Consider the following 26,598-nt stretch of genomic DNA (forward strand, 5'->3'; position numbering starts at 1 on the left):
AGTAAATGCTGAATCAGGTAATGACCCCAGCTCAGAAGACGTAGATATCGAGGTTTGCTTTACAAAATGAATAAGCCCATCCAACGATTACCTCAACCATTGGATAATCGCCAACTTGATGAGAGGAAAGAAAAAATAAAACCTTACTGTTAAGGTGGCTGCCATTTTGCAGTGCAGTGTAAATGGGGTCTAACTACACTGAGGTGACAAGCCATGGGATGCATCCTAATTTCATGTCTGACCGCCTTTCGCCCAGCGTAGTACAGATGCTCGACATGGCATGGACTCCACAAGTCATTGGAATCCCCTCCAGGAATATTGAGCCATGCTACCTCAATAGCTGCCCATAATTGTGCAAGTGTTGCAGGTGCAGGTTAATTGACATCCCAGTTACATCCCATAAAAGTTTGATGGGATTAATGTTAGGTAATCTGGTTGGCCAAAACATTCGCTCAAATTGTTCAGAATGTTCTCCAAACCAACTGCGAAGAATTGTGGCCTGGTGACACGACATCGTTGTTTTGGGACATGAAATGCATGAATGTCCGCAATGGTCAAATGTAACTATTTCCAGTCAGTGATTAGTTCAGTTGGACCAGAGGAACCCTGTCCATTCCGTGTAAACACAGCCCACAACATTATGAAGTCACCACAAGTGTGCACAGTGCCGTATTGACAACTTGGGTCGATGGCTTTGTGGAGTCTGCACCCCACTCAAATCCTACCATCAGCTCTTACTAACTAAAATTAGGACTCAGGTGACTAGGCCACAGCTTTCCAGATGTCTAGGGCCCAGCCGGTACGAAGAGGTGCTGCAGCCAATGTCACGCTGTTAGCAATGGCACTCACATCGGTCGTTTGCTGCCGTAGCGTATTAATGCCAGATTTGGCCAACTGTCCTAACGGATGTGTTCGTTGTACATCCCACATTGATTTCTATGATTATTCATGTGGTGTTGCTTGTCGTTATGACTAACAACTGTAGGCAAATGCCTCTGCACTTGGTCATTAAGTGAAGGCCGTTGGCCGCTGTGTTGTTTGTCCTGAGATGTAATACCTGATATTTGGTATTCTCGGCACACTCACGACAGTGTGGATCTCGTGTCCCATGTGTCTAGCTCCAACTAACATTATGCTTTCGAAGTCTGTTCGTGCAGCTATAATCTCATTGTAAACCTTTTCACATGAATCATATGAGTACAAATGACAGTTCTGACATTGCACTTTGTATTCATGATACTACTGCCGTCTGTAAATGTGCATATCACTATCCCATGACTTTTGTCACCTCATTGTATATCTGGAGGAACTTGGACTTATAGTACAAGGTAGAGATTTGTGCTTGTATTTACAGTAAACACATTTTCATATATCTGACATTCCGGTGCTAAAGCGTTATGGTCTCCTCTAGGGTGATGACCTCATTGAGGAAACAGCTAAAGGAGAAGTGGTCATTTGTGGATGGTGCACATACTCCCCACAGCAGCCATATACAATCTGTGACTTACACGGTTTGAGCAGAATTGTAGCTACTTTCAGTTTACCCCTCGTGAACCAGTAACACAGGGGTTTGCACTAGGCTCATAACACAACTCTCCCGCCCGTTATTAATTGGTGCTGATGAAAATGTACAGAATGTTTGGGGCTACACTACCACTTGCATTTGGGGCGAAGGTGTTGAGAATCTCTTGTTGACAGAATGTTTGTGTGTTCTAAACATAGGGATGGAAATGCAGTTCAATGCTATTGCAGATCTGTTCCCTGCCGTTAATCTTTCACAATGCTCCCCTGTCCCTACACATGTAGGTCACCGGAAAGTGATCAGTGTTTTTTCCCCTCTCTTGGTAACCACTTACCAATCTGGATACACCTACCAGACAGAACAATTCACATAGAAATGACCCAGACAGGTGTTCAGGGGTGAACTGGGCGTTGTACCTATGCTTAAAGACAGAGGGAGTCTCCAGTATTGGGTGGGCCACATCACTAATATCACCCACCATCCCACTGCTGGAAAGTGCCAAAGTGTTCACGGTAGCTAAGGACTTTGGTCGTTCCCTGGTGCATTGAAGAATGCCACACTGCAATTACAGCTACTGAGATACAACACAAATGTAGATTGAAATGTTACGGGCCCAGTTTTTACATCGTAAGTCTCATGAAATTTCATCTTTAATCATCATCTGGTGATTACTGAATGTAGGGAGCAGTTATTCAATAAATATGTATCACACTGTAGAAGTTACTATTCATTCTCTTGCGTTTTGTTAACACTAAATTCAGTATGTATGTAGTCACATAAATATTGTAACACATACTGTAAAGTTACACCAACTAGGAGAATTTTCTCAAAGTTCACATGTGACAATGATTAACATAGATGCTTGCATATTAAGCAATGGATGACAGACAAATATTAAAAATAAGTTGTACACATCTAAACCACCAGACACTAAATTTGATAATGCTAAACATAAGCTATGCATGCATTGATGACTATTTACAGACTTGGTGTACGCCACCTGTATAAATACCCATGTGGTATAGAAATGACAAATTGTTAAAATATGGGACTGTTATATTTTAGATATGAACGTAAAAGACAGAAAAAGTGAAAGATACAACAAGCAGTAAAATAAACCAGGGGACACGTGTGAAACTTTTGCACTTTTATAATTTTAAATAATGACAGTGTTTGGAATAAGTGCAGATGTTGGGATAAGAGTAGTTGTGGGTATGAAGAAGAAACATTTTTAGAAAAGAACTGAACACCATGGAATAATCATCATGTATTTATGATACATCCTTGTATACACATTCCCATGCACATAATTTTGAACAAAATTCTTTACGTGGCATTACGATACCACAGTGTAAATGATATTTTACATAAGAATGTAATCTTAGTGTACTTTTTGTTTTCATTTTCTGCAAGGGATAGGGGTAGAGATAATTTTGCTTCTTCAGTGATCACTGTTATTATCTATGACAGTGCTGGAAACAAATTATCCACTTCATAAGACCCTTAAAACAAATAAAATGTTATTTGTATTAAGATAATGTGAAAAGTAAACATCTTACTCGTGATTAATAAGTTAGCTTCCTAAAATACAGGTATGAAGCTTGGCATCCATGAAGCTCTTTTGCCTCTTAATAGTTAAGCCTCTCTTATGTTGAAATTTTCCACAGATAGTAATTTTTTAATGCAAAATCAGTATACAGAGTCAGAAGATAGTTAAAAAAAAAACTTTCTATCGATACCTCATTCATCCTGTACGATTAGTATGTGTTGAGAAAAATTGATGTCGACTTGAGAAATAACCAAAACTTGTATGATTATTAGAAAATGACAAAAAATAGGCTCTGTTTTGAGTGTGGGAAGTTTTAACATGTGCAGGGACTCCCAAAGAGTGTCTTATTGAGAAATAGTGCCATTGCTGGCTTCCTCATTCCCTAGATTTATGTCTATGCAGTAAATTCATATGGGATTACGTAAAGTACAAGGTCTATACCAACCATTTCCTTACATTTGAAAAGTTAAAAGAATCCACCAAGATAACCATTTTGCAAATTCCATAGGAAAAGCTGAGGAAGGCATTTGAATTCCCTTACTGATATTTTGAAAAGTAACTATCATACAAAAGGCTCTTTTATGTACGTATCATATCTGCACATGTTATGTATGTTATTTAAAAATTAAAAAAAGTTGTATAAACATTGAAATCGGCAACTGCCCTTTCTCAATGTAGGAGCTGTACTCATTACTGTTTGTGGTACATGGCACATCACTAAATTACAACAAAATCTACTGCACCATGTTGTGAGAACTCACCAGAAACAATTACCAAAATCCTTCTTAATCTTTTTATGTACTAAACAGGACCATTTCCCAACTTGTGCAAAGATTCCCTTTTAATTTTCCTCCTCAAATCTGGAAAGACACTCCCATACAATATTACTTATTTTATTGCTACTGTCTCTACCTGCAGTAGAAAGACCTTAATGGCGTGGTCCACCTATGCTTTGTTTGCATCTTGGAATATAGGTCGCTCCTTAGTAACTTTAAATATTGATCACTGTGTTCAGATGGGGTGTCACAGTCATCTATTTGTTAAAGGACATTTTGAAGTTTTCTATCCCAGATGTTTTTCACAAGTATTCAAGTTGTTATATCTTGCATGATTGGCAAATTTCTGCCTTACAAGCCATTGTCAAGTTCAGTAGGTGTCAATATATTGTAAAATAGGTGTAGCCAATCAGAAAGCAAGCACACAACATGCAAGTGCTGGAATTAAAACGAGATAGCTTTACTGCGTGCAGCAATACTCGTTTTTTTTATAACTAATGCAATGTTATAGAACACCATAGATTGTACACCAACAACAAAAGCGGGCACCTATAGTGTCCTATAATGTCGCATTAGTTGTAAAGAGGACTATTACTGCACGCAGTAAGCTTTCTTGTTTGAGTTCTGATGCTTGCACATTATGTGCGTGCTTTCTGATTGGATATATCTTCCATTTAACAACAAGGTAATTGTATGACACTTAAACAACTTTTGTGATTGAAAAATTGTCCAGTCGTGCAAGATATAATAAAATGAATACTTGTGAAAACAGTCGAGGTGGAAAACTTCAAAATTAGTTTTAGTTATGTCATGTTCCATAGATCATTTTCCCGATTATTTTATTGATATGATGTGGAACAACAAGTCAGATTACACACACACACACACACACACACACACACACACACACACAAACAGAAACTCAGCCATGGAGTAGAAAGGGTTGTCCAAAAGAAATGATTTTAAGCTAGATTTAAAACTTGATCTGCTACCTGCCAGACACTTTATGTTAATGGGCAAATGATCAAAGATTTTTGTTTCTGAATAATGTACTCCTTTTTGAGCAACTGACAGTTTCAATAACAGATAGGAAAGATCATTTTTCTCTCTAGTGTTGTACGCCTGAACATCACTGTTGTTCGTGAATTGAGATGGATTATTTGTAACGAATTTCATTAGTGAATGTACTCTGATGGTGCAGTTAAAGTACCTAACTCCTTGAAAAGGTGCCTACGTGGCGTCCTTGGGTGAACACCACTAATTATTCTCACTGCTCTCTCTTGGGCAATCAGTACTTTATGTCCAAGTGGTGAGTTACCCCAGAAAACTATTCCATAAGACATTATTGAATGGAAATATGCAAAGTACGTTAGGAGGCTGATCTGTTTATTACCAACACTAGTGATTATAAGAAGAGCAATAGAAGCTGAACTTAGTTGTTTGAGAAGCTCAGTAATATGCTTCTTCCAGTTCAAGTTGTCATCAATGTGAACACCCAAAAATTTGTAGAAATCTACCATGTTAACTGAGCCCTGTTCATATGCTACATCAATTGTCGGTATGACTATTTGGTGTACAGAACTGTATATAATGAGTTTTTTTTCAAAATTAAGGGAGAGTCCATTTTCTGGGAACCACTTAATAATTCTTTGAAAGACATCCTTAACAATATCTTCAGCTGCTTTTTCTGGAATGGGATTTATTATAACACTCGTGTCATCTGCAAAAAGTACTAGTTCTGCTTGCTGAACGTTAAGTGGGAGGTCATTCACATGAATAAGGAACAGCAGAGGACCCAAAATTGAACCCTGTGGGACTCCCTTTGTTATAACTCCCCATTCACTAGAATTTACCACCCTCCCAACATTATTTGTACTATTCAGCACAACTTTTTGCTTTCTGTTCATTAAGTATGATTCAAACCAGCCTTCAAGTCTATAAAACCAAAGTTTTTCTAAGAGTGTGACATAATCCACACAGTCAAATGCCTTGGAGAGATCACAAAAAATACCAACTGACAATAATTTGTTATTTAGGACTTGTACTATTTGATGGGTAAATGTGTAGATAGCATTCTCAGTCGAGTAACCCTTCCGAAATCCAAACCGTGTCGTGCTGAAATGTGAAACTACTCTTGAATACATAACTTTTTCAAATATTTTAGAAAATGAAGTCGGCCATGACATTGGTCTATAATTATTTAAGTCATTCTTGTCCCCTTTCTTATGAAGAGGTTTGACAATTGCGTATTTCAATCTGTCTGGAAAAATTCCCTGTGCCAGCAAAGCATTACATATATCGCGAAGGACTCCAGTTATTAAATTAGAACAATACTTCAAAATTCTGTTAGAGACTCCATCAACACCACATGAGCTCTTGTTTTTCAGTTTATTTATAATTCCCTTAATTTCAGTGGGGGATGTTGGTGCTATTTCTAAAGGCCTAAAGTCCTGGGGAATGACATTTTAACTTTTTTGCTTCTTCAACTGAACCCTTTAACCCTGTTTTTGCTGCTACATTCAGAAAATGATTGTTAAAAATACTTGCAACTTGTGAATTATCATTCCCAACATCATCATTTAGCTTTATTGCTTTGGTATGCTGTGCACGGTCAGGCTGCTCCATCTCCCGTTTGACAATATTCCATATAGTTTTAATCCTATTATCCGCATTATTAATTTCTGTCAGAACACATAAGCTTTTTGACTTCTTAATGACTTTCCTTAAAATATTACAGTATCTTTTGTAGTAAGAAGTAACATCAGGTTCTGACTTATTCTGGCCTGTCCATATATTTCCCTCTTCCTCTTACACGATATCTTAATTCCCTTAGTAATCCATGGCTTACTTGACTTTGTAATGGCTTTTTTGGATAACGTTTCAGGGAAGCAACTCTCAAATATTGAGACAAATTTATGGTGGAATAAAGAATCTGGCATCAGCATCATTTTCTGAGTGCACTTCATCCCATTCTACCTCTTCTAGGCTGCACTTAAAGCTCTGTATCCTGTTCACATTAATAAGCCTCCCTGCCTTGTATGAACCTGCCTGAATCCTGTAAGGTGCTATATGTGTTATTTCTGTTAACTGTGCATCATGATCAGATAGCCCATTAACAACTGGGTACACATTGTTTCTGCCTGTGCACTGCCTATGAAAATGTTGTCGATAAGTGACCTACTACCCTGCTGCACATGAGTTGGAAAATTTACAACAGATACTAGATTGAAACAACCAAACAAAGATTCTAGCTCATTTTTCCTGTCTGTATCTTTTAAGAAATCTACATTAAAATCACCACAAACCACTAACTGCTTCTTTTTGTCTGACAGGTAGCTCAATAATGCCTCAAGATTTTTCATGAATAGCTGAAAGTTATCTTGAGGGGATCTGTAGATTGTTATAATTACTATAGAAGTATATTGCAGTAGCAACTCACAAGCACATGCTTCAAGGATCTGATCTGCACAAAAACTATTTGTTTCAATATTTTTGACTTTGTGTCCAGTTTTTATATAAGTAGCAACTCCTCCTTTTTCCATGTTGACTCTACATGAATAAGAAGCTGATTTGTAATCCCCTAAATTTAACTTTTCCATCCCTGCAGTTACATGGTGTTCAGAGAGGCACAAAACATCAATACCTTCAGAATTTACCCTATTTTCTAGGCATACAAGAAGCTCATCTATCTTATTTTTCAGTCCTCTAATGTTCTGATGAAACACACAAATTTTATTTCTTTGGATACTGCTACAGACATCGTGGCACTGTTCTGTTTTAATATCTTTCAACACACTCTGTCTGTAACCTGACTCTAACTTAAAAAATGTGTCCCTCTGACTCCAGTAATCACAGGTATTTTGTCTTGTGTGCATGTGGCCCCCATTACATTTTCTGCAAGAAGATCAATTAATCTATTCTTCCCCTTCCTATTCAGGTGCAGGCCATGACTAGTGTAACCCCACCTCCCAATCCCATCAACAGGCACAGCACAGATATGAGATTTAGTTTCTGCCAACAGTAACTTCCCCAGCTCTCTGTTAACACAGTTGACAGCCGTATTAACCCAGGACTGGTCGTGGCGCTGCAAAACATCCACAAACCCCACACGAGTGTGAGCTGTTGCTGCACCTATTACATCCAGGTCGCACCTAATACTATAGTCCGAATTGCTAGCCAGGCTGTTTCCTGCTCCTCCTACTATAAGAACATGGTCCTTGCCATCAAAATCTTTGCATAAGGGCCCTAGGTTTTCTGTAACCTGGCTAATCTTAGCACTAGGTCTCACAATGCTTGTGACCTGGGACTCGACTCCCAGCCTATCTTGTAGCAACTGGCCTACACCGCTCCCATGACTGCTACCTAGCAGCAGGACTCTCTTTCTTTCTGCTTGACTTCACTCCCGACCTAACATTAAATTTGTTACTATGAGTCTGCTGCACCCTACTTTGCTCACTGGAATCTGAAAAGTGATTTCTGAGGTTTTCTCCTTCTGACTACTACTTGTTACCAGCTCCCATTGTCTCTTTCCCCCTTCAACCTGTCTAATTCAAAGTACGCTATTTCTAGTTCAGCCTGAAGGGCACAAATCTTTTTTCCCCTGTTCCACGATTTGCTTGTCACGGCTACATAATCTAAAACTTCATTGGCGAGCCTCATCTGGCACTATAACAGCTTCCCCGCTACAATCTCCCCAGTGAAACACCAACCCACAATCCTGACATTTCACTCCTGTGCTCACTAATCTATGACAACATCCACGTTTGTCACACATGACGGCAGATTAAACAATAGAAATTACACTACAAACAACCAACACAAATACAAACAATAGAAATTGCACTACAAACAATTCCTCTACAGCAATTAATAATTAGCAGAAAGTAACTTAGCTTGCGGTGAGATGAGCTGAGAACTTCTGGACCTCAGGCGGATGTAGCAGCAGACGAATGTAAACAACGCGAGGTTAATTGCTGGCAGAGGTTATAGTGGCAGAAATCACAAAACAAGTAAGAAACTGAAGAGGCTCGATATTTTCTAATGACAAATTTGAACAGATGCTATCACTGAATTATGTATAAGTACTCTAATGGAAACAGAAACACCGCTTAATGACTTTACTGCACAATATGGAAAATTAACTGTACAGAAGTATAGAAACACAGAAAACATGAACCGAATGCAAACTATACACGTATGATACTCTTCACAATAAAGCTACACACACTAGCCAGAAATTATTGAATAATCACATAACTTACTGCAGTCAATAATGAAAACAAACCCCCACAAAAGGCTTGCACTTTAGAACAGTTATCTTTACATGAAAACTGCACAAGTAAAAGCGAAACCTTCAATATGTAGATTTCAATAGATACTAATTTACATATTTAAGCTAAAATATTGCCTTAATAAATTGTTTTTCCATGAGTAAACACCTATATTTATGAGTGCGCTGAGTAAACACACACGCCAACGGCTTGCACTTTAGAACAGTTTCTTAACTTCAAATATTATTTTATAAAATGGTAGGTTGTTGATAAACTGACTGCTGGAGGCAACTGTTACTGCAGCTGACAGTAATTTTTGGTCAGGAATTCCTGAAGTACCTAATGGATATTTTTTTATGAATTCTATTATTTTTATTTTCAGTTCTCCTCTTTGAAAATCTTACGAAACTACTTGGAGGAAGAATATCCTCAAAAAGTTCTCCAAAAAGATCATCAGTGGATGCCTCCTTTTTTTCTTTCCTTTCTTTTCATTTGTTGTTTTAAATATTGTGTACATGATGTCCAGTCAGTTGATTTTGTGCCAAAGTATGATGTTGCTGTGGTGTATTCCAATTAGACGGGCAACATTCCATGCGGACAACTCATCTTGGTGTAAAAGGACATTGTGCAGGTGATCAGTGGTTAAACTGACCCATCGAGGCGTGCAGACACATTGAACAGCGCATTCTACATTATCGTGTTCATGATTAAAGACATTGTGCACTCTACAGATTTGCACTGAGAATGCAAGTTTACTATTACTTCCATTACACAGAAAATTACTATCTTTTAGTATGTGGAACTACCTGTAACTAGTTGTGCACCAAGATGAATGTCAGCATCTGTGGCCATATGGCCAATGACAAAGTTTGTCATGCAGGTGAGCACAACACGATTAACTTCAGTAACTTCTTCTCACCACCTCTCCTTCAACTCCCTACACATCACTACTGCTCTCGTGCCCTATCCTTGTTGGTTTCATTCATAGGTTTATCACTATATGAATGTTCATTAGTAATGCTCTTTCAGCAGTTTTCCATGTGTCCTCATCCGTAGTTTACCTCTGCCTTCACCAGAGTAAATATTCTCTAGCATTGTGCATATGTCCCCTTCCCTTGTCGCCCCCTCCCCTTGTCGCCCCCTCCCCCCTGCTCTCACAGGCCTTCCTGCTCTGCCCTGCATCTTTTTCGCATCACTCCCCCCACCTCTTTTCTTTTTGTGTCCTTTCTTTTCTGTCCTACTTTGCTCATCTCACTCACTTCGCAGAGACTGTGGTGCTGGGCAGTGTGGCTGTTTTTGTCTGTGCTAGTTATGCATGTTCTCCAGATCATAATGGTCATATCTCACTTTTATGTGGAATGTTTCAGTTATTTTGCAATTCTAATAAACTTTCTCAATGGAAAACTGTTAATATGTTGACCATTCTTTACATATACTAAAGCCAACATATTCGTCTCATGAGACTCAACAACTGTATTAATATTTAAGGTAATTCTCATTTATTATTCAGTCTGTTGCATGTTTTTGATTAGATTACATGTTTCAGTCACTCAAGATCATATTCGGCAATCCGTCTTGTCTATTCGGGACCACATATCAGAATATTTCCTTAAATACATTTAATTACATGTTGTCACTTAAGAAAGAAATTTACACATCATCCCATGCTAAGAACATTGTGCTACAAGTGTGTGACTTTGTCAAAAGAGTGTACACATTCATGGTTTCCAGCACACCCAGGTCTGCTGTGTTATGAATAACAGGTGAATCACAGTGTGCAACTGAAATTAAAAATGCAAATGGAAATGTACTCAAAAGTTGACTTACACAAGGCAGAACTATTCTTGTGGGCAAAATGTGTAAATTGTACACACATTCAACCTGAAATTTTGGCAGTATATGGACCAAGTCAGCTGCTCATTACTGTTTTCACTGATTTGAACGTCATCTTAGTTTCTCATCTTCTCAGGTGAGGCACTCTTCACACTTTGTTTACCTTAGTGCAGATTGTAGCCACACTGCTCAGTACTCATTCCATTGGTAGACGTGACACATTGCTGCTTTGTATGAGTAATTGGTATGTGGTAGACATGGCTGCTATATTTCTCTGATGTATAGTTGCCTTGTTACAGATTCTTGAATAGTGTTTTAGTTTGTTACAGTTACGTCAGTTTGTATGCTGCCTATCAATGACAGCACTGTGCAAACTTGGTGTTGGTTGGCTTTCTGCAAGTGTAGCTATTTATGGTTCAGTTTTATCCTTACTTTATAGCTCTTGGCCATTCGTATAGTCTATAATCTGGCTCTGTTTGGATTTATTTAGGCTGAATGCTCTCACTGACACTTGCAGTGTATGGTTGACTTACATCAGACACATTTGAAAGGTGGTTTTAGCACAGTCACTTTTCCATATTCTGATGAGCCATGCACAGTTGTTGTTGTGCCTTTCAACCTAACTTGCAAAAGTACACTTTGTACTGATTTTAGGCACGTTCATTGTTGGTTATATATTTTTGACCTTACTTGCTTTTGTGCTACTGGTAGTTTTTCCATGCGTCTTACTGTTAGGATGTAAAGGTTCATTTTTAATTTTCAGTTTCACCTGAAGTTGTGGCTGAAAACCCAAAACCAGGTTGTGTAAGACTTCACTGATAAAAAATTTGTACAACTGTAGTGGAAGTTTAAATTATGAGCAATTTAAATAACAGTTGTGGATGTCCCACAACGGAAACTTACATTACTAAATGCACTGTCACCTCCGGCCATAGTGAAATGGCGCCAACAAATTCACAAACACTGCTCTGGCACGAGTGATGTTGATTAGGACATCCAGATCTTGCACTATACGACTTCTATGTTTTTTGGAAGCTGAAAGAACACGTGGGGAAAGAGATTTTCCAATAATGAGAACATTCACACAGTGGTTCTTGAATGGCTCTGTGACCAAGAACTATATATTTCTGCCTTTGATGAATCAAACAATTGGTAGACTATTTTGGCTGTTGTACAGAGACTTGTTGGCTGTTTTGATCATCACACTGGAGTGCAAAACTTAAAGGCAAAAGTACCCTGCACATGATGTGTGAAAGTAACATAGTGTGATGAAACTTGGACCACACATAGAAAGAATTACTATGGTGTAACTGAAAGAAATATGCAATGAGATGAACAAAAATGACACTTTCATTTAAAGACAATAAGTACACTGAAGTCACTGTGATTTATGATGATACGCTGCATGTTACAAAAGGTGGTTTGTAATAGCGTGTGATCACCATTGACAGCCAGTGTGTGCTCTGCACTGTGCTCCCATGCTGGCTGCGAAATTGGTAATGAGTTCTTGTGGTCAGGTGTTCCAGTTCCCCACTGGCGTGGTTGACAACTGCTGGCCAGTCATTGATGCATATGGACATGCTTCAGTACATTTCCGCACCACGTCCCACACTTGCTCAGTAGGAATTTCCCAAAAATCTTCTTGTTCCAAGTGCTCTTCCACCTGCACTGTTCAATCCAGTCTCATGTTGTCATTCATAAAAATAGTCAGGACCGAATGTACCTATGAAGAGATGCACATGGGGAAGGAGTACAGTGTCACAATTACACTGACTGGTAAATGTACTGTGTTCAAAGATTTGGAGGTCACTATGTCCATTTAAGATTATGTCTCCTCACACCATAACACCTGGACCACCAAAACAATCATGTTCAACATGTTCCCAAGTGCATTGTGTGTTTCCATCTCTCACCATATGAGGGTACATCCAGAATCACTTCTCAGACTCAATCTGCACTCATCTAAGAAGAGAATATGACCCCATTCCTCATTGCACCACTGTGTAGTCTGAGACTGCGTTCCTTGCAATCGTATTAAATGTGGTTGCAATTGTACCCGCTGTTTGAATGGGTCCCGTCTTTCATGTTGCACGACGTAGCAGCCGTCTGCTATTGTAGTTGACCATAGTTGATCACCACCTCTCCTTCAGGTACCAGTGCGTGTGGTTCAGAACATTCCCCATGCATGTGAAACAGTTCTGTGAACAATGCCAAGCTCGTGCACTAAAATTGTCACTTCATCCTCTTTCCAGTTTACCAGTGATTCTTCTCCATGTGAAGTCATCTGTATGTTGATTTTGGGCCCTGATGTAATTAAAAAACATCACCACTGTACACATTAACTGCTCGCCAATTGACTCACACTGTCTCTTCCCATTCCTTCAGTTGCCTCGAGTTGTGGGGCCAGCCCCATTTGGTGCTAATAGTCACACTTACCTCACGCCATGTGACATCCAATTTTCAGTGCATGACTGGGAGATCTGTAGCAACATAGTACCAGACTTTTTCATTTCCACCAAGTAGTTAATGTTATGTTACGTTATCTATCTCGTCCATAAGTTTTGCAGAGCAATATGGTGTCATGCATCTGTGTCACTTCGAAGTGTAGTGCAGCATCCAATAAAAGTTGATTTGATTCCCTTCCCCCTCCCTCTCCCGCCACCCCCCCCCTCCCCCACTCTCATATCCTCCCCCTCTTACACACACACACACACACACACACACACACACACACACACACACACACACACACACACTCCCCACTTGCGCAATATTATTACACATTCATAAAGTTTTCTGTGGAATAGGAAAGGTAGTCAGACTGCTGAAATTTGTTTATTTTTGAACTAAATTTTAGTTAGAATGTTGCTGTTGCTCTGAAATGTCAATTGATTATGACAACAATATTCATAAGGAAGTAAATGTGATCCGAACCTGCATTCAGTATTCTCAGTTGTTTAAAGACCTGTTTATAAGAATGACACCAAGTGAGTAAGATGAGCTACCATGTTCAGGCTCTTGATCACATGATTGTTGACTGCTCTGTGCCTTCACTATGTGGTGATGTGTTGCTCTCTTTACTCCTGCTCTTGCTTGTATTCCAATCCAGCTTTTCCAGTATTAAATATTTGTTTTTCTAAATTTTAATGTCCATCTTAATTTATTTTTATACTTGATGGATGCAGATTGTACTTTATCATGCAGTCCGTAGTTCTAAAGTAATTGTTACTCTTTTATAATTCCTTTCTTGATCATTTTGTTGTTTCATGTACACACATCAAAAAAAGTTTTGCATCACCCAGTTCTCAGAACTCCTGAAGTTACACACTGACTATGGATATTGTATCACAGTCCCTTTGACTGTTCAGAGATGTCACTAAAGCCGCACAAAAATGTAAACAACCATGCATAAGCAGCGCCTATTAGATGGAGGGGGTCCGACAGCCGATCAGTTCGTCACTCCACCAGGTAGGAGGTACATGGCTAGTGTTGTCCCAACCATGCATATATGGTCAATACCGCAGTTTGATCGCGTCCGCATTGTTACTTTGTGCCAGGAAGGACTCTCAACAAGGGAAATGTCCAGGTGCCTTGCAATGAACCAAAGCGATGTTGTTCAGATATGCAGAAGATACAGAGACAGGAACTGTAGATGACATGCTTCGTTCAGGCTGCCCAAGAGCTACTACTGCAGTAGATGACCGCTACCTTCAGATTATGGCTTGGAGGAACCCTGACAGCAATGCCACCATGTTGAATAATGCTTTTTGTGCAGCCCCAGGACACCATGTTATGACTCAAACTGTGCACAATAAGCTGCATGATATGCAACTCCACTCCCGAGGTCCATCTTTGCAAACTACAACACCATGCAGCGCAGTACAGATGGGCCCAACAACATGCCGAATGGACCACTCAGGATTGGCATCACGTTCTCCTCACCTATGAGTGTCGCATATGCCTTCAACCAGACAATCGTCGGAGACGTGTTTGGAGGCAACCCGGTCAGGCTGAATACCTTAGAAACACTGTCCAGAGTGTGCAGCAGGGTGGAGGTTCCCTGCTGTTTTAGGGTGGCATTATGTGGGGCCGACGTATGCTGCCAGTGGTCATGGAAGGCACTGTAATGGCTGTAAGATACGTGAATGCCATCCTCCGACCGATAGGGCAACCATATCGGCAACATATTGGCGAGGCATTCATCTTCATGGACAACAGTTCATGCTCCCATCATGCACATGTTGTGAATGACTTCTTTCAGGATAACATCATCACTCGAATAGAGTGGCCAACATGTTCTCTAGTCATGAACCCTATCAAACATTCCTGAGATAGATTGAAAAGGGCTGTTTATGGATGACGTGACCCGCTAACCACTCTGAGTGATCTATGCCAAATGGCCGTTGAGGATTGGGACAATCTGGACCAAGAGTGCCTTGATGGACTTGTGGATAGTATGCCACGATGAATACAGGCATGCATCAATGCAAGAGGACATGCTACTGGGTATTAGGGGTACCGGTGTGTATAGTTATCTGGACCACCACCTCTGAAGGTCTTGCTGTATGGTGGTACAACATGCAATGTGTGGTTTTCATGAGCAATGAAAAGGGTGGTAATGTTTATGTTGATCTCTATCCCAATTTTCTGTATAGGTTCCGGAAATGTCTGAACCAAGGTGATGTAAAACTTTTTTTTTATGTCTGTATATTTCTTACAATTACACAAGCAACTTAAAGAACAATGTATCCAGGTGAACCTGAAGGGTGGTATTCCGGCAAATGCAGTCTCAGAAACCTGTACAGCAGGTGCAGGATCCTTGCTGCTAGAGTTTGGATTACTTAGTCGTTTGCTTGGTGATCCGGTCTATGAAGGTTATGCACGCCGTGCTAGCCAGGCTCTCTGGAACCTGCGGTCACAGAAAACGGGTCTTCTTGGTGAGTTTACTGCTTAGGTCTCAAACATTCTGCATTATGTAATCAAATGATGCTATCAGTATTTTTAGAAATGAAAATTAATTCTTATTTGTGTGTAATTATTACTATTGTTATTTCATGTGTGTGGCAGCTAGTTATTTTTTAGTTACTTCCTTAAGGAATAGACTGAGTATTTGCGAATGTAATAATTACTGCTTCAAAATTGTCCTACAGTTTTTCCTTTATAGTATAAAATCAAATCTTGTGTTAGTAAAAATGAAAACATAAGAGATTAATTTTGTAAATATATTTAGTGATAAATAAGTGAATGTATTTTTTACTTTCCTTTTTTGTCAGAAATGTGAGGGGTGTTCAATAAGTAATGCAACAGACTATTTTTCTTGGCCCTTTTTGGTTGAAAATTTGCGAATTTTTATGGGACCTTGTGAAATATTTCCACTGTAGCCTCTATAGTTTCATGAAGTTCAGATAGGTGGCAGCACTATATGTAGGCTTCAAAACGGCGTCCATAATGGAGGTGCATCCCAAGCAGAAAGCTGTCATTGAATTTATTTTGGCAGAAAACTAGAACATTGCATATATTTGTAAGAGCTTGCAGAATGTCTACAGAGAACTGGCAGTGAACAAAAGCACAGTGAGTCATTGGACAAGGCATCTGTCGTGCCAACTTATCGTATCTCCCGCATGTTGGCCAGCTGCAAACAGCTGTGACTCCTGCAATGTTAGCCTCATTGCTGAACTGGACATCTCTGTTGGTAATGCTGCCACAGTCGTCCACCAGTTGGGGTACTCAAAGGTGTGTGCCTGCTGGTTTCCTTGCTGCCTAACAGAAGACTTCCACATGTTTAGGTCAATGAAGGATGCACTCTGTGGGAATGATGATGGGAAGGTTATTGATGCAGTGAGACAGTGCCTCAGACACTGACCACTAGAGAGGTACCATATGGGCATACAGGGGTTCCCAGTACGATAATGGAGGACCATCGAATTGAATGGAGATGGTTGAAAAATATGGTTTTGTGGCCAAAAGAGTAGGGAGTGTATTGGAGTTGTGAATAAAACCAAACTGCTTTCAGAGAAACTATGTGTTCCATTACTTACTGAAAGCCTCTCGCATTTTAGTTGTCCTGTAATTCCCTTGGATCAAGGACTCAGTACAACTAATAATGAATTACTGGCCACATACGTAACTTTGGACAGATTGACGAAAGAAATAGGCAGATGTGATTGATTTCAGGGGTGTTGGGAGGAACAGTTCTTTTGAAGTGTTTTATAAGACTGTTTATAAGACTGGTGTTAGCTATTTACAGATTCCGTTGATTGTAATTGTGAACTCTCAGTATGGTATGAAACAAATAAGTTTACATCTAAAATACTATTTCTCATTAAAAAGCGGGAGCCAACATGGTGACCATTTACGAGATTCTTTTACATTAATCTTAACCCTTGGACGCCCAAGCCTTTTTTTCTAACTTTGATGCCTAAGGAGGGGGGGCGGGGGGGGGGGGGGGGGGGGGCGGTGAGCTACAGGTATTAAATAAAAATTACAACTTTCAAAATGGTTTATGTATTTTAACTAAGGCATTGGTTTATAAATGTTGTTAATTGTTATAAATATTGGATTGAGTGAATAAACAATTGACATATTACAATACAAATTACATGTGTGTTCATATACAATAGACTACTCTGAGTCGTCAACTTTAAGGCAAGAGACACGCTTCACAATTTTTTCTGAATGTGTGTTACACACATGTTTATGACACTGTCCACAGTACTGTTTTGGTTTACTTAGATTGTTGTACCTCTGCTCCTTTGTTTTAGCTTCTCTTGCACAAATATGGCACCGACCTTTCCCTGCAGGAGGCTGACGTGCTTCTGTTGACACTTCTTTGATTTTCTTTTGTAGAATAGTCTCCATTGATTGAACAATTTGGTTAGATAACTCTCTTGCATTGGCACTTCTTTCTTGTACCTGCAATTTCACTAGTTCCATCCCAGCTTGCAGAAGATAAAGTTTCCGTTTGTTGTGTTTCTTTTCATTCCATCTTAGATGTTGCTGGATCAATATGGTGGTTGCATTGATAGCACAAATGTTGATGAGAGAGTAAAATACAGATAGAGGCCATCTCTTTGTTCCCCTCTTGCCAGGTGTACATACACACCATTTGATCAATGGTATCAATTCCACCTTTAGTGGAATTATAATATGCATTTATCTCAGTTTTATTCTTCTCTCCTCCAACAGTGCCTTTATCTTGGTGCATTGTTGACAACATCAGTAAGTTTTTACTTGGTTTCGTTTTTGCTATGTAGGACACCAAAGTTACTGGAGGCCTACTTGTTGATGGGTCTGTGAAAAAGAACATTGATGAATATAGCTCACGATTTGATGTGTTCTTCATTATATCTGGAATATGCTTCCTGTTTGATTGGAGAGTTCCTACTGTAGTATCTTTGTAGTCTTGGTATAACTCTCCACCAAATCCACCGATGTGTAGTATCGGTCTGTAGTAATATTTCAACCAGTATTTTTCACAGGTGCTACCAGACGTTTGACGACAGCTGCTGAACTCCGTTCTTCTTTCGACAAATTCTGAACATTACCTGCATAGGGTTCCATATTCAAGACATATCTGTCAACTGCATCAGACATCATGCATATAAGGATGCCATACTTGCCTGGTTTATCCTTCATAAATACTTTGAAGGGGCAGTGCCCTCTAAAGAAGCTGAGCATCTCATCAATGGTGAGGTTGACTCCTGGTTTATACAGTAGTGGAAATCTATCATTCACTTTGTTGAAAACATCACAGATTGCTGTGAACTTGTCTGCTTCCGTTCTTAGCTGGCGGGTACTTTTGTCATCAAACCTTATGATTGCAATAAGTTCCTGGAAATGTTCTCTTGCCGTAATACCCTTGTAAACTGGCCGACCCATTAGGTCTGACCAAAGATCGTGTACACTGACAGAATTGTCCTTATTTGCCCCCATAAGTATCAGGATTCCTATAAAGGCATACAATTCTTTCTCATTAGTCAAAGTAACATTTCGCCTAACTGCCTCTTCATTTGAATGTTTTACTATAACATCCATGATGTCAGGCGTAAGAAGTAACTTCAAGGCTTCTCCAGGTGCATGGCAAACACCAGCTGGAGTTACTCCTGCCTGCTCTCTTACTATTTTAGCAACAGACCTCCGAGGAATTCTAGGCTGTGTGGTTACGCCATCCTCATACTTAAAACGTCCGGGCTGATAGGCCATGGTCGAAGTATAAAACTCTCTCCTGACGTTTCGTCTCCGACTGCAGGAGACATCCTCGGAGGTAAAGCGGCGAACTGCTTTACCTCCTAGGATGTCTCCCGCAGTCGGAGATGAAACGTCAGGAGAGAGTTTTATACTTCGACCACGACCTATCAGCCCGGAAGTTTTAAGTGAAGACAATACCGGCTGTGAAAGCTTACATTGTATTACTATCCTCATATTCACTTTCACTCCCCGAGTCACAATCTTCATCTAAAATTTCGTTCAGAACTCTTTTTAGAGGAGTCGCGTATTCTTTTAGTCATTTCTAAGTCTGGGTGTTAACAGTAGGGAACTGCAATAACTCACTGCAAGTTTACAAGATAAATAATAGCTGACTGACATCGACAATCACTTGCTCTGAAAGTAAACTGATTGTTGTGGATATCAAGAATACCAACCAACAAGAAACTAACTTACACTGTCATAGAGATGAGAAATACGAAATTCTACTAAGGTAAATTTTCTATTGACACTAACGTTTCATAAAATAGCCAACAAACAATAACTCAAAGGGAATATGTAGTATGAAAGTTACTTGGGCAAAAGCAGGTGACATAAAAAAATTGTGGGTTCAACGAACCCCCCCCCCCCCCCCCTTAGGTGTCCTAGGGTTAAGATACTTTTAACTTTTTTATGTATACAGATCTATATTCAACTGCATTCAGTCACACACATTGGGAGGGGGGAAAGTTGACAACCTTTCACCTCGCTACTTGTCCCACGCACTTCCATTTCATTTTTATTATGGCCAAGATTATGTCTTCCACTCCAGTATCTTCTTTAATAAATTTCCTTGTTTATCTGCTTTTTGTAGTAATTGCCAGCATGCATATATCCTTGCCCACTGAGCAACCATCGTTTTAGTTTCACATTGAGACCATCTCTCACTGCCCTAAGTGATACGAACTAATAGTAAACTTCCATTTAAGGACACATCAAAACTTAATTTTGAAAACCATATTTAGTTTACCAAAAGCTCTCCAGTCCACTTTCTTACCTGTTTATTTCTTTCCCTGGCCATCCAGTCATTGCACTCAGGTGTTTTAAATATAAAAATTCATTCACTGCTTCTACTAGTTCATTGTTTATATGTACAATTTTCTGATTGATTTTTTGGTTATACATTATTTTAGTCTTACTGTAATTGATTTTCAGGCCTACTTAACTTTCTCTGTTAAATTCTTTCATTCGTTGGTAGAGGTTATCTGCATTATAGCTGAACAGTATCAAGTCGTCAGCAAAACAAATGTGGTTGTATGTCAGTTTCAATTATTCTTTCTTTTGTTTGCACACTTTAAAAAACTACTGACTACAGTTTTGGTGATACTGAATCTCCTTGCCTGACAGAACTTGCAGTTATGAATTTCCCACAATCCTGATGGGAGCTGCAACACTGATGTACATGCTGGGTAAAAAGTAAATGTATATTTGAAATTGCTTCCCAAAATAATTGGCCTATTTCATTGAAATGATATTTATTATGAATGGAAGAATTGTACAAATTGTTCTATATTGCAAATTTCGTGTAGGCATCACCATTTTCCACCAGATTCTCCAATTGTTTAGAAATGTTTTCGACAGGCTTCAACAAGAACACTAGTGGTACATTGGTGAGAACTGCCGGATGTAGGCTCCCAAGTCATCCGGTGTACAAGGTTTGGCCCAGTAAACTTCCCCTTCACCCATCCCCACAAAAAGAAGTGGCATGGTTTAAGATCAGGGCTCTGTGCTCTCCACTCGTGACAACTGTGATGACTCAACCAACATCCTGGAAATTTATTGTCGAACCATTTGCTTGCACTGATTGAAAAATGAGACAAGCCAGCATCTTCTATAAAGAGGTTGTTGGCATTGTCATTCATGAACACAATTGGCTAAGCCTGATTTTCCAGCATGGCTAGGTACTGGTCCAAGTTCATCGCCTTCCAAAGAAGAAATTAGTAGATAATTTGTTTTGGTGTCATAACGTACAACACTATTACCTTGGGCTGGTGTTGCATTTTTCAGTGGTGACACTTGAAAAATCCATTGCCCCTTGGGAATTATAATGGTTTAGAAATCCTCCCATTTGAAACACAGATTCATCACTCCAGATTATGTTGAAAATGACTGGGGGAAGTTGCCAAGCTGGCCTAGCATGATTTATCTGTACTCCATCTAATGGGCACAGTCTTCCACAGACAATTCCTGATAATATTATGGCTTCCACAAATGAAATTCCAACTCCTTTTTAAGGACATTTCAGGTTGTGTTCCATGTTAGACCACTTTCATGGGCTGATTAATGTGTTGATTTTTGGGGGTTGCAGGTGAGCATATCCCATACAAGTCACACATTTTCCTCTGACGTGGATGTCCTGCGATGACTGTTTCTTACACTGTCCACCACTGATCCCATAGTCATCAGTTTTGTATGACAGTTTCTGATTCATTCAATGCCAAGCTGCACAAGGTCCAAGCACAGCCAGGCAACATCTCTGTACCAGTATAACAGAACGCCGCACTTAGGGAATTCACCTTGGCACTGGCAGACGTCTATTTGTGAAGATAGAGTTCTACTACTTTAAGAAAAGTACATAATTCCTTAAAGCAAATATATTAATATTCATAAATTTTATTACTTATTTACAGTAGACCCCTCTCTTCTACTGTGTAAAGTAGCATGGAGTGACTCAGTTACTTGTTTCTCAATGGCTGTCATTGTAGAGTTCGTTGAAACTGAGGATGAAGCCTTCTTAAAACCTGTAACATCTACATCTACATCTACATCATACTCAGCAGGCCACCTATTGGTGTGTGGCAGAGGGTTCTTTCAGTACCACTATCTGATCCCTCCAATCCTGTTCCACTCGCAATTATTGCGTGGAAAGAATGATCGTGAGATTTATGTGGAGGGAAGTAATATGTTGTCTGACTCCTCCTGAAAAGTGCAGTCCCTAACTTTCGGTAGTAAATCTCTCTGTGATGCACAGCGTCTCTCTTGCAATGTCTGCCAGTGGAGTTTATTTAGCATCTCTGTAACACTCTCTCACCAGCTAAATGATCCCGTGACGAAACGCGCCGCTCTTCGTTGGATCTTCTCCATCTCCTCTATCAGCCCTACGTGATAGGGATTCTGGATGGATGAACAATATTCAAGAATCAGGCAAATAAGCACCTTATAAGCTACTTCTTTCATGGACGAGTTACAGTTCCTTAAGATTCTTCCGATGAATCTGAGTCTTGTCTGCTTTTCCCACTATCTGTTTGATATGGTCATTCCACTTAAGGTCACTCTGGATAGTTGCGCCTAGATATTTTACGGCAGACGCTGTCTCCAGCTGTTTACCATCAATAGTGTAGCTGTACAGTAGTGGATTTCTTTTCCTATGTGTGCACATTATGTTACACTTATTTACGTTCAGGGTCAACTGCTAGAGTCTGCACCATTAATCCCCCCCTGCGGGTTCGGGGGTAAGAATAGGCCCGCGGTATTCCTGCCTGTCGTAAGAGGCGACTAAAAGGAGTCTCAAACGTTTCGGCCTTCTGTGATGGTCCCCTCTTGGGTTTGACCTCCTTTTTTCTTCCAAATTTCCGTCGTCAGTGCGTGCCATTTGGGGAAGGACACCTTACGTGGTGTTTTTGTATTGGTCCATCATGCTCCACCATCTTGCATGTTACCTATTGTCGTGTGGGGGGGACTACGCCCAACATCTTCAGGGTTGTCTCCTTCTCGCCTTGTGCGCACTCTTCTTCTTAGCGCCTACGACAACTGTGGACCCTTTAAACACCTAAAATCCAGCACGGTAGCCAGTCCGTTGTGGTGGGGTCGTCATGTACCCTCTTGGTGGTAGCCCCCTGACCACGCAGGGCTCGCACTACAGATGCCAGAGCTGTTTCCTCCCCATGCATGCCAAGGAGTATGTGCCCATCTTGTCTGGGGCACGGGGACTCCGGGCAACGGGATATCGGCCAGGTACCCGTTGCTTTGGCTGGGTGGCGCCCTTGGGGAGAGCCCTCGTTTGGAGTAGGTGGCATCTGGGCGGATGTGGCGCAATGAAGCGCAATAAATCACACCAAGCTGGTGGTCGCACGGCCACCAGCGTCTCTAAGCGAGGTAGAGTCGACTTCGATGCTGCGCAATATGACCCTCAGACGTTCCCCTCGTTGGCTGCGCCATGGGAGGGACGCCGATCTAGTGCCAAGCAGGAGCCTTATGTACCACAATACCTTGTCTGCAGCAGGACTGATGGTGACTCCTTTCTTCCGACGAAGCCTATGTTTTTTGTGGAACACCTGGAGGATAAGTTTGGGGAAGTGGCAGGGTTGTCAAAAATGAGGAATGGGTCCATCCTCCTCAAGACGTCCTCCCCAGCCCAGTCACGAGCGTTGCTCTTGTGTGATAAGCTGGGTGACGTCCCTGTTACTGTCACTCCCCACAGTAGCTTAAATATGGTCCAGGGGATTATTTACCATCGTGACCTCTTGTTACAATCCGATGACGAGCTGAGAGCCGACTTGGAACGACGTGGTGTGCATTTTGTCCGTCGTGTCCATCGAGGACCCAAGACAAACAGGGTGGCCACCGGTGCCTTTATCTTGGCCTTCGAGGGTGATGTCTTGCCCGAGAAGGTCAAGGTAATGGTTTACCGTTGCGACGTGAAGCCATACGTCCCTCCCCCGATGCGGTGCTTCCAGTGCTGGAAGTTTGGGCATATGTCCTCCCGTTGCCCATCTAGCGCTACATGTCGAGATTGCGGACGCCCCTCTCATCCCGATTCTCCATGTGCGCCCCCGCCTGTATGTGTCAACTGTGGGGAGCACCACTCTCCATGCTCGCCGGATTGCCCCGTTCTTCATAAGGAGCGGAAGATAATGGAATTTAAGACCCTGGACCGGCTTACTTATCGAGAGGCTAAACAGAAATATGAAAGGTTGTATCCTGCTTCCCTTCGAACATCTTATGCTGCAGCCACGTTATCGTTGCCCACGCGAGCGACGGTTGTCCCTTCATCTGTGCCGCCTTCAGTGGGCCCTCGGGGCCATGTATCTCTGTCTGCCCCCCTCGTGCCTGGGGGCAAGCCTTCCTCTCTTGCCCCCTTAGCAGTTGGGGGCAAACCCTCTTCTGTCGCTCCCCCCAAGCTTACTTCGGGAGTGACATCTGCTCCACAACTGGGAGGCTCGATTCCTCCCAATCCTTCTCCGGCGGCGTTGCCTCCGCCGGTTCCTCTCTCGCGGAAGGGGTCCCTCGGGGCTCTCCCTTCCTCCGTTTCTTCTCCTTCCCAGCCAGATGTCAGCCAGTGGCTGAAGGTTCCGCCACCTGCTGATCGTAGGGCTTCTGCGTCGTCGTCAGCCTCCGACGCTCCTTCAGAGAAGCTCTCCCAGCCCTCTCACCCTAAGGGCCGACGTGAGAAGAAGGAACGGAATGTGTCCAAGAAGAAGGAAGTTCCGGCGGTTTCAGCACCGCCTGCTGTACATAGTCCTGGCTCCGGGGATGAGGTGGAGATCCTCGCCTCTGCCGCGGATCTCGCCCTCACGGAACCCTTGGGGGCCTCTCCTATGGACTCAGCTGACTCTCCCCCAGTGGCGGCCGTTGGCTCTGAAGCGCTGTCTGCCTCTTAGTCGCATTCACGCCCTCCCAGTCCCTTCCTGCTTCCATTCTTCAATGGAACTGCGGCGGTTATTTCCGCCACCTGCTTGAGCTCCGGATGCTTCTGAGTGATTCCCCTGTTCTCTGCATTGCTCTGCAGGAAACTTGGTTTCCTGCACTACGGACCCCCGCCCTTCGCGGTTATCGGGGATACTATAAGAACCGCGCTGCCTGTCAACGAGCGTCGGGTGGGGTTTGCCTCTTTGTTCACCACTCTGTCTGTAGTTTGCCCATACCCCTTCAGACGCCTTTAGAGGCAGTTGCTGCCAGGGTTGAGCTCTCGCCGGCTATTACTGTTTGCTCTGTTTACATTCCTCCGGATGGGGAGCTCCCCCGCCATGTCTTGGCTGCGCTGCTGGCTCCACTCCCGCCACCATTGCTGCTTCTGGGCGATTTCAATGCCCACAACCCTCTATGGGGTGGGACTGTCTCCGATGACCGCGGTTGGGCTGTGGAGCATTTGTTGGCTCAGCTCGACCTTAGCCTCTTGAATACCGGTGCTCCCACGCATTTCAGTGTGGCCCATGGCTCGTTCTCGGCCATAGATCTCTCTCTTTGCAGCCCCGGACTTGTCCCATCCCTCCACTGGAGGGTGCACCCTGACCTGTGCGGTAGTGACCATTTTCCCATCTATTTGTCACTACCCCAGAGTCGTTCTTCTGGGCACCTGCCCCGCTGGGCTCTCCACAGGGCTGACTGGCCGGCTTTTACTTCCGCTGCAACCATTGAGTCTCCCCCACAGGGTGACATTGACGAGGTGGTCCGTGTTTTAACCACGTCCATCATTTCAGCGGCCGAGGCTGCCATCCCCCGTTCTTGTGGCCTCCCTCGGAGGAAGGCTGTCCCCTGGTGGTCGCCGGAGATTGCTGAGGCTATTCGCGACCGTAGGCGGGCTCTCCAGCGTCATAGGCGGCACCCGTCTCTGGAGACCCTCATTGCCTTTAAGAGGCTCCGTGCCCTCGCCCGTCGTCTTATTGCACGGCGTAAGCAGGAGTGCTGGGAGAGGTACGTCTCCTCCCTGGGCTCCCGTGTCTTGTCCTCGCACGTGTGGTCCCGGATCCGGAGGATTTATGGCTCCCAGACCCCTATGGGTGTCCCTGGGCTCTCCTTGGACGGCGCTGTCTGCACGGACGCTGCCGCCATTGCTGAACGGCTAGCCGCGCACTTTGCTCAGAGCTCTGCGACTGCATCCTATTCCCCCGCCTTTCGCTCTCTAAAGGAGCTAGCCGAGCGGACGCCGTTCTCATTCCACACGCGTCGCTCTGAAACATACAATGCTCCTTTCCGCGAGAGGGAATTCCTCGCTGCCCTCGCCGATTGCCCTGATACAGCACCAGGGCCAGACTGCATCCACGCGCAGATGCTGAAGCATCTCTCCCGGGACTGCCAGAGTCACATTCTCGCGGTATTTAACCGCATTTGAAGCGAAGGCGTGTTCCCGTCGCAATGGCGAGAGGGTGTTATTGTCCCCATCTTGAAGCCCGGTGCGGACCCACTGGCGGTGGACAGCTATCGTCCCATTACCCTCACCAACGTTTTGTGCAAATTGTTCGAACGTATGGTGGGGCGGCGTTTGTGTTGGGTCCTTGAGTCGCGCGGTCTCCTCGCTCCATCGCAGGGTGGCTTCCGTCGGGGCCGGTCTGCAGTGGACAATTTGGTGCGGCTGGAATCTGCTGTCCGTACGGCTTTTGCCCGACGTCAGCATCTTGTTGCTGTATTTTTCGATCTGCGGAAGGCGTATGACACCACATGGAGGCATCACATCCTCGCCACGTT

The 26,598-nt window shown here is 42.3% G+C and overlaps 1 protein-coding gene across 2 annotated transcripts in view; it reads left to right on the forward strand.

Annotated features, from left to right (window-relative positions):
- Positions 1–26,598, forward strand: part of LOC124554772 (ER degradation-enhancing alpha-mannosidase-like protein 1) — a 206,606-nt gene that overhangs the window by 83,929 nt on the left and 96,079 nt on the right. For both annotated transcript variants that reach the window (XM_047128419.1, XM_047128418.1), the window contains exon 4: positions 15,704–15,887. In XM_047128419.1, coding sequence (XP_046984375.1) covers positions 15,704–15,887 — 184 coding nt within the window. The remainder of the gene's footprint in view (positions 1–15,703; positions 15,888–26,598) is intronic.

Source organism: Schistocerca americana, chromosome X, assembly GCF_021461395.2.
Source record: "Schistocerca americana isolate TAMUIC-IGC-003095 chromosome X, iqSchAmer2.1, whole genome shotgun sequence".
NCBI classification, from domain to species: Eukaryota; Metazoa; Arthropoda; class Insecta; order Orthoptera; family Acrididae; genus Schistocerca; species Schistocerca americana.